Source organism: Neopsephotus bourkii, unplaced genomic scaffold (genome assembly GCF_033783945.1).
Source record: "Neopsephotus bourkii isolate Nb327-2 ecotype Australia unplaced genomic scaffold, CSIRO-AGI_Nbou_v1 NB_379, whole genome shotgun sequence".
In the NCBI taxonomy this organism is placed as follows: domain Eukaryota; kingdom Metazoa; phylum Chordata; class Aves; order Psittaciformes; family Psittacidae; genus Neopsephotus; species Neopsephotus bourkii.
In genome coordinates this window covers 1,194,885-1,212,943 of record NW_026900884.1, presented here as the reverse complement: position 1 = coordinate 1,212,943, position 18,059 = coordinate 1,194,885, and the positions used below count along the sequence as shown (strand labels likewise).

Here is an 18,059-nt window from a genome sequence, read left to right as displayed (position 1 = left end):
TCTTGTACAGCAGAGTTATAAAAATAAATATATTTTTTTCAGTTCAACAGAAATAGATGATATGCTCAGAAAATCTACAAATTTGCTGCTTACAAGAACTCTAAGTAGTTGTTTACAGAACCTAATTAAAAAACCTCATATAGGTTTAACAGAGGTAAGTTTTAAAACATGTACTCAAAACTGTGCTTTTTAAGACAATTAGTACTAAAACTATTATTGAAAATGTAGATACATTGTGATATTAATATCTGTGTAATAAAACCAAGTAGTGTATCCTCTATGGTAAACAGATATTTGCCATAAGATAAGGCAAAGACTGTTACTTTGGTTGCATGGTTTGTGTGTTCAGCTCCTGTATAGCAATTAGTACCATGTTGTTGAGTTCCTTTTCTTCCAATAAAAAAGAAGGGGGGAGGGGAGAAGAACATGTGTAGATAGCATAAACTGTAAAGTTTCAGATTAAACCTACTAGATAAAGAAATCTAAAATCTCAAGTTTGAAGTAACACACAAAATGTTTTCTATAGCAGTTGCAATTAGAATACTTTTGTAGGTTTGTGCATGGATTATTTTTTTTCGTCAGGACTCTTGGTTTAATTTTTTTATTCCACAGAATAAGACAGGGTGAGGCAGTGAATCACTCTGAACATTTACTGCAGGTACATGCAACGTCAGGAGACAGCAGGTACCTACTCGAACACGTTGAGAAGGACTTAAGACTGTTGCTGTTAGAGCAGCATTAAGTTGTATTGAACGTCATTTTTAAACCGCAAGAACCTCTTGTATAGATGAAATCAAGATGATGATGAGGTGAAAAAAGCTCTATAAATCATATACAGCTATGTTAGTAAGACAAGTCATACAATTTTTCTGAGATGTAGTTTTTTGTGTTCTTGAAGTCAGTACAGGAATATCTTCAAGGATATGAAAATAATTTCACTAGTATTTTTTGAGGTGTTTTATTGTCAATTCAATATGTTTAATAAGAAAAATGTTAAAAAGTGAAAACTAATTTACTAAGCATTACATTAGTGTTCACTAAAACAGAGAGTATGCAGTGAGAATTAAGATACTATATGCTGGTACCTCAGTTACGATGCATTATGTACATTGTCTAATTTGTAAACCAAATGTGCTTATAAAGACATTTGTACCATTTACAGGCAGGTTGTTACTATTGCTGGGGGAGAAGGAGCTGACAACTTTATTTTTTAAATTCCCTAACTTCAGAATGTGTCATTCTGCTGACAATATTATGAAACACTTTTTTTTAGTAGCAGTATTTTTTTTTTAAAATGTATTTAGGGTACAAATCAATGATTTGCTTTTGGCAATATATTTTCCTTTTTTTAACTCTAATACTTCAATTGGATTTATTTCAGAGTAGGTGTCTGCAGTGTTCATGTTTAAAATGGCAGCATTTGTATGTAAATTATAGTATTACTCCTGCGTGGTATTTGAAAGCAAATTTGAGAACTAACAGATAATATGTGGTATCCTAAAATACTGTAATTATTTTCTAACAGCATTGTTTCTGAAATATTTTTTCTGAAAATTTGCAAAATCAAATGACAATGGGTGATAAACGGATTTTTACAAGAATTTTTTATCTCTTATAGCTTGTTCAAATCATCATAAACACAACACATCTGGAACAAGCCTGTAAATACCTTGAGGATTTTATATCCAACATTACAAATATTTCACAAGTGACAGTTCACACTGCAAGACTTTATGGGCTTTCTACATTTAAGGTAGGATATATGTCTACTGTTGTATGACTATGTCTGAAAAGTTACATTAAAATCATCATAAATGAAGCATTTTAAAACAAAAGGGGGTGAGGGCAAAGCTGCATGCTTTCTCATTTTTTACTCTAAAACAATTCTGAACTGTTCAGAATTCATTTGTAACATGGATCAGGTGAATACTATTTTTTGTGTTTTCAGTATGATCTGAAATATGTCAGTATGTAAGAAACATCAATGTTCATTTTCAGATGCATCTTTAAGTTACAAAATGACAAGTTAAGCCTAACTGCACCAGAAACTGAGTAGATTAAGCTCCAGTTTGTGTAACATCCCCCCTTTCTGAATGGAATCAAGCAAACCAGCTAGTTTAATCTAAAATATTTGTATTGTTCATTTTTATTTTACAATATAATTTTTTTTTAATTTTCAAATTGCGTAATTTAGTACTATAAAAGCCGTAGCATAAAAGCAGTATTAAGAATGTGCTACAATCCATGAATTATTCAATTATCTTTTAGAGAATTCCTTTTTTATTTACATGTCCTGTCTATACACAATAATACTTATTAAAATGATCATCCAAACTTGCTGTTTCTAATAATAGCAGCTGCTTATCTACACAAGCTGTATTTTCTCTGATATTTTCAGAAATAGCAGAAGTACTTAAGCTTATATCTCAAAAAATTTAAAGCAAATAATAGGTGATGGATACTCAGCATAGCTAATTGTAATTTCAACATTTAGCATGGCAGCATTTGTAAGCCCAAGTGTAAAATAATCCTAAAATAAAGAAGTTGTAGTCTTCTTTCTATATATGGCTTCTCATTTCATTAGTAAGTGAAGTTCTCCTAGTAGTTCTTGCATTTGTCTATATAAAAATTCTGAAGGATTTTGAAAAGAGGAAACAAAGCAAAAATACCAAATACTTGTATAGTCATATCTGATGTCCTTGCAGAGCAAAAAAACTTCTCTGTGAAGTCTCTCTCCACAGCATTATTCAAAAGGCCTTAGTCCTTGTTCGGTTGTAAGGCAGACACGTCTTGTTAATGAGAAACCTGCACATACAAATTAAATTGCTGAAGACAACTTATACACGTAATGTCAGGTAACTCAAGATGACTGAGACTTATCTCTAAGATAAATTAATCAAAATTTTGATCCTTGCTCAGAGAGGTTTATGTCATAATGACTTTAGTAAGCTCTAACCCAAGATCCCAATAGCTGGACTAGCTATGCTGAGTGCAGAGTTGGTTTGATTTCAGGCCACTGAATGGCCCTACACCACAAACGCTCCTGTTCTGTGGCACTGGGGACAGGTGTAGATATGCTTAGAGATCCTTCATGTTCTGGTGGTGGTTGCGCACCAGGTACTTTTTTCAAGCATCAGGTGGTTCTGCATATCAAAGGACCAAGTTTTGGCATTTATGTACATAAAATGTGGTAGAAATTATTTAATTTACCAAGTCTGGCTAAGTAGTTTTTATTTTGTTTAGAATTTAAGCAAATGCCTGGGGGCTTGTTTGGGTTTTTCTTTCTGAAGAAAACTTTCTCAAAGAAGAATCATTTTTTATAGGCTACCTTGTGCCATTAATTCAGCCACAATGCCACTGCATTGTCTTCTTAGTTGCTTGGGGTTTCTAATACAGAGTTTTTTAAAGACAAACAAAAAGTCATCAGGGATTCCAAAGCAGCTGCAACTTAAACTTAAGGTATTTGGGGTTTTTTTTCACTGTACACTGAAACAAAGGAGGGTGATTTCTTGTATTTATGGGATAAAGAAGACTAATCCTCTTGAGAGTAGTTCTGTTTTCTGTACTTCATTTTTTTTCTCTTGTTGCAATATGTAGCGTATCCTATTATAATATCCCCTCTGGCACAGATGTTAAAAGGTGGGTGAGGTTAAATAAGACATCATCATTGCAAGTCACTTTATATTTCCAGTTGATTGCCAACAATTTTCCCATTAACTGTTATTTGTTTTGCTAAGGATTTAATGAATAAGGCAAGACAGAAAGTTTCTGGCCTAGCAACTGTAGTTAGGTTACCATTGCCCTACCAGTAATTTTACTAATTTTGCCCTGTCCTTAAGTTACAAGCTGCCTAGTTTGCTTGTTGTATACTGATAGTGCATGTGTGTCTTTGAATTTGCATATCTGTAAGTATTTTTGTGTAAGGCCAATCCATAATCTTTTTAACATTCAGACAAAACATTTAATGCAGCCGTAGTCTTTGATTTCATTAAGAGGTAAGATGTTTTTTATTCTTGAATTTTATTTAAGAAATGCAGTTGAAAGTTTGCATTACATTTTGTGCTGATTGTTCATGCTCTGTAAGTTATGTTTAACTATTCTGTAAACTAAGTTCTACTGAAGGGAATCACAGTATATAGTATTTGAGTTGAGAGAGCTTGGTATCTATGCATTTTGTTAAAAGACAGAATGAAAGCTGTCAAACACAGAAGAATTTTTTTTGGTGTCTCTCCCATCTCTTTCCATGAAGAACTTGTTAGCACAACGTTCTTCACTTATAGTAGAAAATTCCTTTCTCGTTAATCCCTCTTCCCTCCCCCCCCCCCATATTAATGAGAAACTGCTTGCAGTTCCCCAACTGGGCCCTCACAGAGTTTGGTATGCTCTGCTGTTATTAAATTCATCTCCTGGTGGCAAATCGTATCTCCTCCATTCTTTCTGAGTGGTTAAAAATCTCCTTTTATTAGCAGCATTGATCACATTTACATTCTATTAGGTGATCTTAGAAGTACATCTACACTGTGTTTCTTAATAGAAGCCTTCAGACCTATTTCATGGCTACTGTTTTAGAGGGCTGCTTTACTCATTTTATTTTTGTATGTAAAATCTCATTTTAAGGTGTCCTTCAATCTCTCCAAGCATTGTTTCACATGGGTGGAAATTAAAACAAAACAAAAAGAAAACCCCAAACAACCCAAAAAAGTCCACCAAAACTTGTTTCATTTTATCGTATTAAAAAACTCTGTTGCTTTTAGTCTTTATAGCCACATTTTCTATCTTTGGATGGCTATTGTTTTCCTTTGTTTAAATCAGCAGCCATACTAAGAATAAATGGATGTATTTGCCGATCTAATTGATAGACATTTTGGGAGCCCAGGGTCTCAGCATTAAGCTGTCTAATGGCTGTTGTAGAGCCAGATACAGCACATTAAATCCTGTGCAAGGCTTCAGGACATCTGAGAGAAAAGCCATTTAATAAAACCATATAATTTGCCCTTTTCACTTTATAATAGGGGGGAAATCTGGTGAGCTTTTTAAAGGCTTTGATGCAATTCCATCACCATTTTATAAAAGCAGAGATGGAGTTGATTCATCTGCCTCTACGAGCCATCCCAAATCTGAATACTGCTAACTCATTCTTGACTTAAGCATGGGATTCACAGTGCTACTTCTCAGAAGTAACTTCTGGGTTTGAAATCCAAACGCTCATCTGTTTATGGTTTTCTCAGGGAACAGAACAATGTGCCTTGATTAAGGTACAGGCAGCAGCACACTGCTGAAATTGTAAACCAATAACCAAAGCAAAATACAAGGTAGACAAAAACAGGCTTCCAAAACAAAACCTGAAAGATTAGTCTTACCATCACCAGTAAATCACCCTAACTGGTAAAGATGGTACAACAGCTCCATAAATGATTTAGTTTTTAAACAAAAAAAACCAAAACAAAAACAAAAAACAAAATAACAAACCAAACAACCCAGACCCAAGCAAACAAAAAATCCAATCAATTGCACGAAAGCCAAGTATATATATTTGCAAGTCCCATCCTCATAGATTGTAAGTTCAAATTGAGGTCCCGTTGTTAATTAGAAAATTTAAATATAGACTAGACTTTAACTGAAGCATTTATAGTCATACCCATCTACAAAATAGTGGATCTTAGCATATTCCTTTATTTGACACGTTAACAGGTTGACAGATTCTTGTGTGTTGGATTGGGAGGGTGGTTCAGTGGAGCTTTTACAAGTTGGTTTGGAAGTAAAAAAAATACTTCTGGGAAATTGTGCTATTTATACATGGCAGGGCCATATTCTTTCTTGCTTCCTCTTGAAGTGCCTCATGACCTAGGGACTGACTAAAGAGTGAATTTGACACACTCGTGATGTCATCTTTAAGATCAGGTAATTTCTATTGGCGTTTTCTTCTCATTTTTCTTTTGGCCTTTCTTATTTACACCTTTCTGAAGTGCCATCATTTAGGACTGTTTTCTCCCAGAGGAAACTAGAAATGAGAATCTTGTCTACTTGTATGTTGCTCCAGTATATCCAGCCTACTTTTACTCTCTAAAAGCCTTCAGCAACTGACCAGTTCACTTTAAATCAAATGTCTTACATGAATTGTTTCTCAAGATCAGTGAAGCAAGCATCATCTTGAGACCAAATTAGAACATAGAATTTATTGAGTACCTTTTAAATCCCAGGCTGGTGAAAATATGTCTTTCCAGCAAGATACACCTCATCAGCAGCTGTACACAGATCCCATTGCATCTATGAGGATGTTCCCATAACAAATAAGGCAGATAGGTAGCATCATAAACTCACTTCACGGTAAATGCTAGACTTTACCTCTTTCGTGTTCCAAAAAGGAGAATCTATGTGGTGGCAGGAAAAAAAGTAGGGATGGATGGCAAGTACGGGAGTGATCTGAATCATGGTGTGTGATGACCAGGATAATTTGGAGGATCAAAAACTATGAGTATTCTTCAGATGTGAAGCTTGAAGGCATTAATTACATAAAAATCATATGACTGCTGGACCTCTAGCCGTAACAGATAAAATAATTAGGTTATTTTATTATTTTCTTTGTAAAAAAGGACAAATAAACTCAATGTCAAGGTTGATAATTTTGTAAGGCTGAATTAAAGGTGATTGTTGTGAAGAGTGTGAAGTGAGTACTTTGTTTCCAAATTCAAATTAATTTAATTTGTCTCTGAGAATTTAGCTTATTCTGTAGATATATTCTGTTATAAACACTCTTATACATTATGAGAGTATTTTAAAACCCACAACCTCAGACTTGCTGTAAATCAGAAGTTAAAATATTGATTTCAGTAAAACATTTTCTGATTCTAAGAAAAACACAAGACTTCATTTTCATCGATGAGGATAATTTTATCTGCATTCTAATAATATTTAGAATTCTGAATTGCACATGGTTTTTTTTTTTTTCAGGATGCAAGACATGCTGCAGAAGGAGAAATATACACAAAACTTAACCAAAAAATAGATGAATTTATTCAGATTGCTGATTATGATTGGACAATGTCTGAATCAGATGGAAGAGCCAGTGGGTACTTAATGGACCTTATTAACTTTTTAAGAAGCACGTTTCAAGTTTTTACTCATTTACCTGTAAGTGTTCAAAATTAAGTTTAATTTCAAACTATTAGAGCAGTATTTTAGTTTACTTTAAAATACTAAAATTTTGAAGATAGATGTGATTTTTTGAATTGTGCGCATGCTGGCATATGTATTTTAAATTCTTTTTCAGAACAAATGTATTTTCAGATGTGTTTCAGTATGTTGATGATACTTAACCATGGTAATACTTAGAAAATATTTTCAAATACTTTAGTGATATTATTAACAACAGCTAATTTACAAATAGTGTAAGAACTCATGCAGTTTTGTAAGGCATCAGATGGCCTTTTTAATTAACCCTATTGGTTCTCTGTAAACATGCATTGATCCAAGCAATGCAGAATTGGTGCAAATCTTGCATTTGTGCAGAAGATTATGGAGGTCTTGTATTCTCCAAGATTTGCATTTTTTTAGCTAAATAGTTTTGGTCATTAAAAGTAATTTGATTCTAGTTAACAGAGCTTCATTGAAGTGAATCCTGGTTCATATTCAAATATATCCTGAATTATTTTGTCCCAGCTAAAAGAGTATTTTCTGGTTTCCACTTGCTTTAAGACAAAAAAGACTGTTTCTAGTTTGATTTATTATCATAATAGTTTATAGCTTTGTATGTCCGGAGTACCTTCAGTAAGTGTTTCAAGTTACATCTGCTTTTCATCAGTCCTTAGTTGCTACTGTCACACTGATGTCTGAATGCTTTACCCATATGCAATGCCTATAATAATAATTCCTCAATGCATAGAATGTTTTGAGTCTTCAGACTGAAGTAAAAGATTATTTATTTAAGCGCACAGCAAGGTGTTGAAGCTGCTGGCAGTGTAGGCTTATCTGGTCTTCTAAATCTCACGTGAAGAGGCTGTGATTCTTTTGTCTCCTTTTATTTTTTTTACTGACTCAAAGACATAAACCACTCACAATGTATCACATAATATTGATGTGAATGTGACATGTAAGACATGTACTTCTGCGGCAAATCAATTGAGATTTTTTGATAAAGAATAGCAAGTTTGTTAGATAGTTTTAAATTCATTGTAACTTGACATATGAAGCAGTGTGAACAAATGGCACTGCTCCTCAATGGTCATATGCATATAACAGTTAAGGGGTGTGTAACTTCTAGAGGAATATGTACAGAAGTCTGTCATGAATGTAGGTTGTGATACAGGTGTTCAGAAATAATGTGTTATGAGGGATGGAAAGAACCATCTGTGGCATTAGGACTTCACAAGTGTGAAAGGAATAGAAATTTCTGCCTGGGGGCACAAGTCAGCCTTTGGAGAAAGCTGGTTCCCATGAAGAGGTTATTTTGTAATTTCACACTCTGGTCAGGTAACAGACAGATGTAGAGCTGTATGGACAACTAGTCTGGACTGGCAAGAGAGTTCTGGTGATGTTTTACTTACCCTGTGTATTGCTCTCTGTTCTGGTCTGATGAGTTGCAGAAACATACAGTCCTATGAATGCTATTGTGCATGAGCTGTGGAGGTTTTATGAAAATGTGTATACAGCTTCATTATGGTGATTCTGGTTAGATTTGTATTAGTAAGTTATTTTCATTAAGAAAAAAATCATAGTAAAAGCATTTTCAAAGATAAGACCAGAACTAGGTTCCATAACTCATTAAAATAGCAGGCACTTTGAAGTGATAAACTAAGCTACATTGTCATCTGCTATAGTTGAGGTTTGGAATAGTTTTTCCTTTTCATTAATGGATTATGCCATTAATGTCACGGTGTCATTTCTGTAGTAATTTTTGTGTGGCTGGAAGAAACATCCCACTGCTCAAAGTAGTTTCTTAGAACCTTTGCCGTAATTAGAAATCAAAGAACAGAAGTCCTAGCCATTCACCATAGTTTTAGTAAGGAAAAGAGGAGAACAAGTAGAGGAAGCTCAGCTCTTCCTGCCTTAGCATATCTGATCATGTTAGAGGGCATTGTGCTAGGACTAGTGGCACTAGTTTGGCTGTACTAGCTTTCTGTAGTCTTGTTCAAGGGTCACTGAGTTTCTCTTCAATAATCTTCCTGTAGAAGTGCTATAATATATGCTTTAACATGTTTTTTTTTCTTGTGGGCATTGTGTTCCTGTTGTTAGAGTCTTGCTGAATTTTAGATGTATGTGTAAGCTGCATAAGTGCACGGGGATGTGTCTCCTTTTGTGCTTCTGTGTGGGGCTATACTGAAGTATTTCTGTACCAGTGTAGACATAACTTTTAAAAAATATGTTTTTTGTTACATATCTGTTTCGTACAACTTGTATTATGTTTATTGGAACTTTAGAGATCTTAGTCATGTAGACTGTGGTCTCAATGTTACTGAACCTGCACACTTTGTGTCACAACTTAGTTTTGGTCTGATATCTCTACTGACTCACTGGAAAAGTCTTCTGTCTCTAAAGCTTTCTGTTTTTTATTCATAAGTTTTACATCTTAGTTTTCTCCTGTGCTTCTTTACTGCACTTAAGAAGCAGTTGGGGAAAAGAAAATAGCTTTTTCCACCCTGCAGTTATATTGCCATTAGATTTATGTTAAAATTGATTGGGTTGTATTACATTTAGATTCTTACTGTCCAGAGCCATTCTAAGAATTAGTTGAACAACGTATGTTAATTGCATACAGATAGCCTCTAAGCCAAGATAGTGAACATGGCATTTTTTAACCTAAGTATTTTGTAATATGTGATTTCTTACCGTGAAAACTTTCTGTAAAGGCATATCAACAGACACTTTGTTATTTATGATGTTTTAGCATACTGTCCTTTATTACAGAAAAACGTTTTATTGCCAAATTAGTATTTTTAAAATACTAATATTTTTGTTATGCTTCAACAAAATACTATATAATTTGACATGTTAAAAAAGAGTTATTTAAGGAATTATGTACCTGTAATTGTTCTTTTTTGGAAGTTTTTTATTACCTTTTATTGCTACCAATTTTTTATTCTTTTTTTTTTTTTTTTTGATGTTGACAGTACATCTTAATTTTTTTTGTTTTGATTGCCTTACTGGTTTCCTTCTCAGAATAACAACAATGACCATGCAGCTATGTCGGTAAGTAGATGCAAGATGAAGAAAAAGCATGTGAACTGAAAAACTATGAACTGCCTGCAGGCTTATTGCTTCAATTTTTAGTCATTTAATAAAAAGATCCTTCTCTTTTGCTGATGACTTACTGCATACTTTGTGTGGTTGCATGCAGGGATCAAGTTAAATACTAACATTGGGGTTTCATACACTGGGACAGCAGGAGCCCTAAAAACCTTGCAGAAGGTTGGTGTGGTGTGCCTTGCATCCCAAATGAGATAATTTAGAAAAGACTAGGAGGCCATTGGAAGAAAGGTCAGGTATCAAAATGCAGCTATGAGACATGCATACAGAATAAGGATAAAGTGGTAGAATAAAGAATCAGTGAAAGTTCCATCATTTCTCTGCTGCATCTGTCTGGGGCTAAGGGAATGTGTGTACTCAATTTTTATAATTTTTTCTAAGGTGATGAATTGCATTTAAGAATTCTTTCGTGCCTTGATTATTTTCAGGTCATCAATTTTTGTATGAAGAGTTTATTTTGATTTGGCGTAAACATTTCCATGATAGTGAAAGTCTTGAAATTAATATTATTCTGTTAAGAGTGCTTTTGAATACTGAATTTCTGAACTTCTGATATTTTTTTCTAATTATATGGTAGAATCTTGTTCACTTAATCAGTGTGCAGCAACAAATACATACTGTGATGTTCAACGTTTAAGTGAACAAATCGTATGTCATTTAAAGTACACAGTATGTGAATAACCCTGTTCATTGCTGTAATCTGAAAAACAGTTGGCTGAGTAGTAGCTCTGTGAATCTGGAAAGAGGATCTACAGTGGGCTTCTAAGTTGTTAGAACCCTGGAGCACATGAGTTACAAGTGAAGGTTTGGGGAGGTGGATTATTTAGTCTGCTAAAGAGAAGGCTGGGGAGAGGGAGATCCAGTGGCAGCCTACAACCACCTAAAGAACAGATACAAAGGTGATGGAGCCAAACTCTTCCTGGTAGGACAGAAAAATCCACATGTGACTGTGGTCACAGGTAGAAGCTTGTGAGATGAGGCTTTGACATTAAGAAAAAACTTTGCAAAAAGAGAGTATTGTGGTGTTGGAGAAGATTACCCAGTGAGGCTATTAATTTCCCTTGGTTGTTTTGGAGGCTCAGCCATAATAAAGGACAACGGACCTGAACTCGTGTTGGTAACAGTCCCACTTGGGTAGGAGGTTGGACTAGATGACATTGATATTTACTCCAGTGAACCTTTCTGTGATTTGAATACTCAGCCTGATGTTGAGCTGTCAGGCTAATAGGTGTTTTGAACACTATGAGTATTGATTATTTTGTGTAGAAATACTTCCTGTTAATATAGAATAGGTATCAGTGTGCTGGTTATGTCACAACCAAGCACTAGCAGAATTTCACCAATGCAGAGCACAGAGGCTACATTCCTTTTGGAAGGTTATAGTTTTAGAGTCATGCAGTTATGAATGGTTCTCTTTTCTAAAAAGTCACAAGAATTTATTCTTTAAGATTATTTCTGTTTTCAGGTTTTTTTACATCCCATTTTAATTGCATATTGCAGTTGATAGTTCCATTAGATATTTTGAATCAAAAAGCAAATTGAAATTTCATTATACAGCCATTAATCTCATAAGATCAATTGGGTGATCAAATTTGTTATTAAAGAACTGCATTTTTTAGCTTTTATTTTGAACAGTTAAAGAAAAATTTTACCTTTTATTTTCAGATCAGTTAAATTGAAATTATAAAGGGTGTGTATGAAGGTGTTTTTAATCCAAGTTTAGAATTAGCTGAAATTTTATTCTTGGCATACTTTGTCAATATAAAGTTAGTATTGAACAAATTACTTTCAAGTAGGTGTTCTTTATTATTTCAGTAGAACCTGGGGCAGAGACTGGAAGTAGAATTTCCATTATTGCTTTTTACTATACTTGTGTATTAACAATAATTCAAAAGTTGGATTTTAGTCTTGATGTTAAGTAATGTAATGCTTTAGTTACTCTGACTAATAAAATCTGTATGTTTAGTTTCTTTGAATTTTTAGAATTTTTTTCATTATGTCATTTCATATTGTTTAATGAATTCCTCAGCTTCTTAGATTTAACATAAGTTTTGCTATTTCCTTTTATGCTGAGGATGGCAGCTTGTGTTATTTTATTGTTCCTGTGATTGGCAGCAAAACCCTAATTTCACAGCTTGCAGTGAGGGTGAAGGGGTGGTGGTTTTCTGCAGCTATATTTAAAAACTGTCAGTCAACAGCCTCCACGGGCTACTTAAAGAATGGGTTTTCTTACTGATTTCTCCAAATGCCGCTTCATGCTGTCTTTGATTGGCACAACCTGGCAGGGAGGATGGATGAATCTGTCACTGGCTGGTTAATTGTGTTGCTGGTCTCAGCCTGACATCAAGTCTTTGACTCCTAAGTGGCTCAATACAAAACAAATTAGCAGATTGTAGTCATATTTCTCATTCTATATGCTTTGACTTTGTTGAATGCAGTCCATAAATCATATTGACTGACACCACAGTGAATGATGAAAGCTGCTTTTGAGACAGCTAGCATGGGTCTTAGAAACGAGTATTGCGAAGGTGCTGTGGAAGGATGCATATGGCTGACCCTTTGGGAATTTCCTAGGAGCCAAATGTCTCTTTACTGCAATTGTTCTTAGGAGAAAAGCTTTTGGGTCCTATAAAAAAGGATTTAATATGTCAGCAGATTCTCTTTACAAGCTCCTTTGAAATATAAGAAGTTTGTCTAAGGGTTTTCTCTTTTTACAAACTTGTATTTCAGCAAAATGTGAAGGCTGGGTGAAAAAACAGTTGCCTTTAACACTGTTAGCAGGTGTTTTTGCTTATAGAATAGGGTCCTTGTTTCCTAAACTTTACATTGGTTGAGTGGAAGAATAGGTTTTGTAGATAGCAGCAATTAGCATAGGCAAAGCGGAGATAATAGTGTCTCCAAATGGGAGGCCACTGGAGCGAATGCGAGAAGCCTGCTGAATATTTGCATGCTATTGAATATAAGTATTTATTTGCTAGATACAATAACCACAGCCACCTTATTAGACAAGAATAATAGTGACTTAAAAAGGAAAACAACAAACACCCAAACCTGGCAAATAATAAACATTAGGACTGTTTTAAAAATAACAGAGATTTGTTTAATTCTGGAAAAAAAGTTTTACTGTTAAGTTCATGAATCCTTAAATTTCCTCTTCAAAATGTTTTATGAAAAAATAGCAAGGAATTGATTAATTGATGGATGGTGGAATTTTGGAGATGGATTTTTAATTATATCTCACTTGCCAAACATGAATCTGAGTTTAATTTATTTCTGAATATTGCACATAAAATGTATTTTGAACTGGTAAGCACTGTATTTTGAAGAGGATAACAGTAAAGTTCACATTTCTCTCAGTTAAAATTCAGCATTTTGATTGATATATGTAGCTTTGTTTTTTCTCTAGTTTTCAGAGAACTGAGTGTATTGAAGAAGTATAAACTGTGTAAACTCCCGTAATTTGTTGATGTGTCGTGTGAACAATAAGCCTGTAGTTCAAGTTACATAGTTGGAAATAATTTAAATGTTAGGATGTGTCCATTTTATAAAATTTAAAAATAAACATTAAACACACATGTAGTGATACTTAAAAGTCCAAGTGGCTTTTACCATGTCATTTCTGCATTGTAACCATTATCATGTGCTCCAGTACTATTGATATTTGCCAGACTGCAACAATTAACTACAGATGCTTGTTAGAAATATAAAATTATGTCTTTTATTTAAAGTATTATAGGAGTACACATTATTTGCATGTAAATAAATTAAATGTTAAATTTTTTCTTGACAGCCTATTAATCTGGTTGTACTTTTATTACATTATAGTGGCAGCATAAATAGGACATGGAGCTGATTTGATGGAGCAGTACATTAAACAGAGATGCACTAGTTGTTCCATTAAATCAAAATGTCATTTCCATTAAGTATTTTAAACCTATTACACTGTAATTAAATGAAGTGTGGCCCATTGATTCCCCTTCTCACCTCCTTTTTTCCTTCCTTTCCCCCCTTTTTTTCCTCTTTTTTTTTTTTTTTCCTATTCATATTGATATTGTTCTGCTTGGGGAATAGAGCTGCGTGTCTCCCAGTGTAATTACCATTGGGTTTGGGAGACTTTTAAGCATGCTGTTCTTGCATTGTTTCTTACATTCCTTGTTGTCAGTTCATCTAAGTAAAAAATGTTTTGTGCTTTTCTGAGATTTTCAATTAAGAAACTGACATCTCATTTTAGATACAAAGCTCCTAACTGTTCAAGGTGTCCTAATGCTGAAGAGGTATTAGCAAAAGCCATTTAATGTTTCAGTGTGACATATGAGGAGAGTGAACGCTTTCCATTGTGTTGTCTACATTTTAATTATGTTGTAACAAAGAATGGATTTTTAAAGTTAAGAATATTTAGGCCCAAATTTGCTTTCATTTATATGTATACATGAAAATTCAAATGACATGAGCAAATTGTCTTACTAAGGACAAGATCTTGCTCTACAGATGTTGGAGCAGAACCTTCTGAACTCTTGGGAACAGTGAATTGGATAGATCAAAGTGGTCTATCCTTGCCATTTTTCATTGCTTATATGTGTTTCTATGAGTCAACAGTGAATTGATCAACCTAACTTTGCAGAAAACAGCTGGGGAACCGTTGCTTTAGAGAAATGGGTGTCTTTGCTTTACTGACAGACATAACTAAAACAATAGTGGTGTGTGCCCTAGTAGATTTATTACATAATTATGATTTCTTTCATGTAAGCATGTTAATAGTTGTTTTTGCTTTAATACATATTGTAACATAGATATTGGTTGGAAAACATAGTTTCAGTACATTAAGCTACAAAGATTCATATAATTCACATTTGAAAGCCAAGATCACTCTGCTCTAAAAGATTGCAGTGCTATGGGTAGACTGGTGAATAGTTCGGGTATCTGGTCTTAATTGATGTTCTTAATTTTAATTTAGAATTTCCATATCTTTCACTTTTTATTGTATTTTTTAATATTTTACCAAATTAAAGTGTGATTTTGTGCTTTGCTTTTTGGTCTCATATCTGGAAAATGATTTGTCTCAATTACATATACATCATAAAGAGAAATGTTACTAATTAGGCTATGTTTGGAAAATGATTTCTACTTTGTACAGCAGAGGGCTACATTTCATTTTGCTAGTAGTTGATTACTAGCAGCACTGACTTATTAAGCACCTGAAAAGATGATGGATAACCATGAATATTTGTAAAAATTTAGCAAGAAGCTCTGAGATGGAATTCAAGCAGTCAAAGTGCCAATAATTAGCACATGCTATTATGAAAAGTGGCCTAACTGAAAGCAGTGATTTTGATTTATAGAAAGTTTTGGTTTATTTTACTGACTGTTGTTAAGTATATGCAGCATGTTTATTTGCATTACAGTCTTGCTTTCATTGTTTGGGTGAAAAAAATTAAATTCACAAAACTGTTCATATGCTTCAGCAATTTATATTGTTATTATTTTAAAAATGTCCTTGTATTCATGAAGACAGTTGGATTTCTGGAAGAAATATCAAGTGTTGCTATACCATATATTTAATTTAGATCTCTGATTGATTTAATACCAACAAAGCAAACAGGTCAAAGAAATAATAGCAAGTATGATCCTTCTTGTAATCTAAGACCTGCACCATTAACACTTCAGTGTATATTAAAATCAAACCAGATAAGCAGTTCTTTAGTGACATATAATTTATTTCTATCTTAAAATTTGTTGCTCTTTCTACTAGGGAAAAGTGGCCCAGACAGCTTGCATGTCAGCTTGCCAGCATCTTTCAACATCCCTAATGCAGATGCTACTGGACAATGAATTAAAACAAATAAGCATGGGAGCAATTCAGCAGTTTAATTTAGATGTGATACAGTGTGAATGTAAGTAGATGTTCCAGAATTCCTATTTATATCTGTCCTAACACTGCAAAAAAGTTATTTAATGTAAGGCACATACAGATCTTTTTTCCGTAAGCTGCTAAAGCTTTGCCCTTACAAAAAAAAAAAAGCAACAAAAAAAAGCAACACCCCCCCCCCCAAAAAAAAACAACCCCAACCCCCATATTCTTGTAAATGTATTTCTGAGTAAGTATGTTAACATTTCTGGGAAATTTTTAATGAAACCTTTTTTAACTCAAGTATCTGATTGGAACATGCATCTGTTGTTACTGTTAATGGGATCATAATTGCTATATCCATTAAGACAATAGTACAAAATTGTCCAAAAGCACCACATAAATATTATGGGTTTATGGTTGAGGAAAAAAAAGGTCAAATGTCTGTGAAAATTTAATTTTGCTTCTTGAGTTTATTTATGATGACACAAATTTTAAATGTGCTGCTACATAGGTTTTCTGCCCTCCTTGAACTACTACTGCCTTACTCACTCTCCAGGATAATAATACTGATTTAATAAACATCAGATGTTCTTTTATTCTTACTGTTCAATATATGGCATCAGAATTATTTTATAAAACTGGTTCAGTCCAGCACTGAAGGCAAGATTACTTTCCTCAGTGTTTTGCGTGGAGGTCACTGCAGAGGATGAGCTGTTAATCTGTATGAAGGAAGTTACTTCCATAACATCATTATGTTATAAATAGGTTTTAGGTATGGTTTTATAGTTGATGACTGAGATATAATGAAAAGACTCAATAGCATTTTTTTCAATTCATGTTTTTTTCAATTCTTATGCTCTCTTTTTTAAAGTATCCTTCCTCTTAAGTGTTTGAAGCATGGTTCTCAATGGTTTTGGTAACGGCTGTAAAATGGGGGAGTTCTGCAAGTCACATCCTGAGGTTTTTAGTTTGGACACAGGAAAAAATTGGCTACTTAAATAGCAGCCACCTATGGGAAATTAAATTTGATTTTAAGCAATTTGTTTGGTATCACAAAAGGTTCTTGTGGGAGTCCAGGGACAGTGTTAAGAGGCATTTTTCACATTTTAACCATATGCTTATCTTTCCTTCTCCTGCCTCATTTGTTACATTCCAGCTAAACTGTAACATCGTTCTGACAGTTCTTCTTTACACAGCCTTTCTGTGTGTGAAATAAATTGATGGGATTATCAGGGTCCAATTGAAAAAATATGTGATCATGACATTAAAGTTTGTGTTGTGATTGCAGAAATTGGCCAAACAGATAAGGGTTTGATTTTTTTACTTTTAGTACACTTGATGTTGCAGATTTAGTAGTGTTCTTTTCAGGTAGGTGAGTAGGATTAGAGGTATGTGCATTTTTGCAGTTTTCTAGATGTAAAAAAGATCCTAGTTGTGAAAACAGAAATTCCGTAGTATTTGTAGTACTGACACTATAATCATTCATCTAGACAAGCGGAATTGGTGCACCCACTAAACAGTCATCTGCCTTATGAATAAATAGTGTAGCAGTGAAAAAAGACCGCCCACTACCATGTTATTCTGTTACTAGTATTTAAAATACCATCTGTGAACAATGCAGTACTTCACTACACTGTATAGATTAATCAGTTCACAGTTTCACTTGGGGATTTCTAGCAGTACAGGGGATAAAACGTATGCCTTGCAGGTGACTTTCACAGTATGAACACAGCAAAGAAATGAGAAGTCCCAACAAGTCTGTCTGTTGTCTGGTCTCTGAGTTGCTTTCAGACCTTCTTCTTTTCAGCTTTTGCCCTGTAGTGTGCCATTCTCATATCTATTACTGCTCTTTCTACCATCTTTTGTTGCTGCACAGTGGAAACTTCAATCAGTGAAGGAATCTTAGGAGAGTTTTAGCTAATCTAACATAATAATGTTTCATTGTTTAAAGATTTAAATATAACCTTGA

At 34.0% G+C, this 18,059-nt stretch overlaps 1 protein-coding gene across 9 annotated transcripts in view; it reads left to right on the top strand.

Moving 5' to 3' along the window:
* Positions 1-18,059, top strand: part of EXOC6 (exocyst complex component 6) — a 92,719-nt gene that overhangs the window by 43,644 nt on the left and 31,016 nt on the right. For 5 of the 9 annotated variants that reach the window (XM_061348985.1, XM_061348984.1, XM_061348983.1 and 2 more), the window contains exons 16-20: positions 43-154; positions 1,619-1,753; positions 6,952-7,131; positions 10,156-10,185; positions 15,992-16,133. In XM_061348985.1, coding sequence (XP_061204969.1) covers positions 43-154; positions 1,619-1,753; positions 6,952-7,131; positions 10,156-10,185; positions 15,992-16,133 — 599 coding nt within the window. The remainder of the gene's footprint in view (positions 1-42; positions 155-1,618; positions 1,754-6,951; positions 7,132-10,155; positions 10,186-15,991; positions 16,134-18,059) is intronic. The other 4 variants (XM_061348989.1, XM_061348986.1, XM_061348990.1 and 1 more) reach the window with 1 other exon arrangement.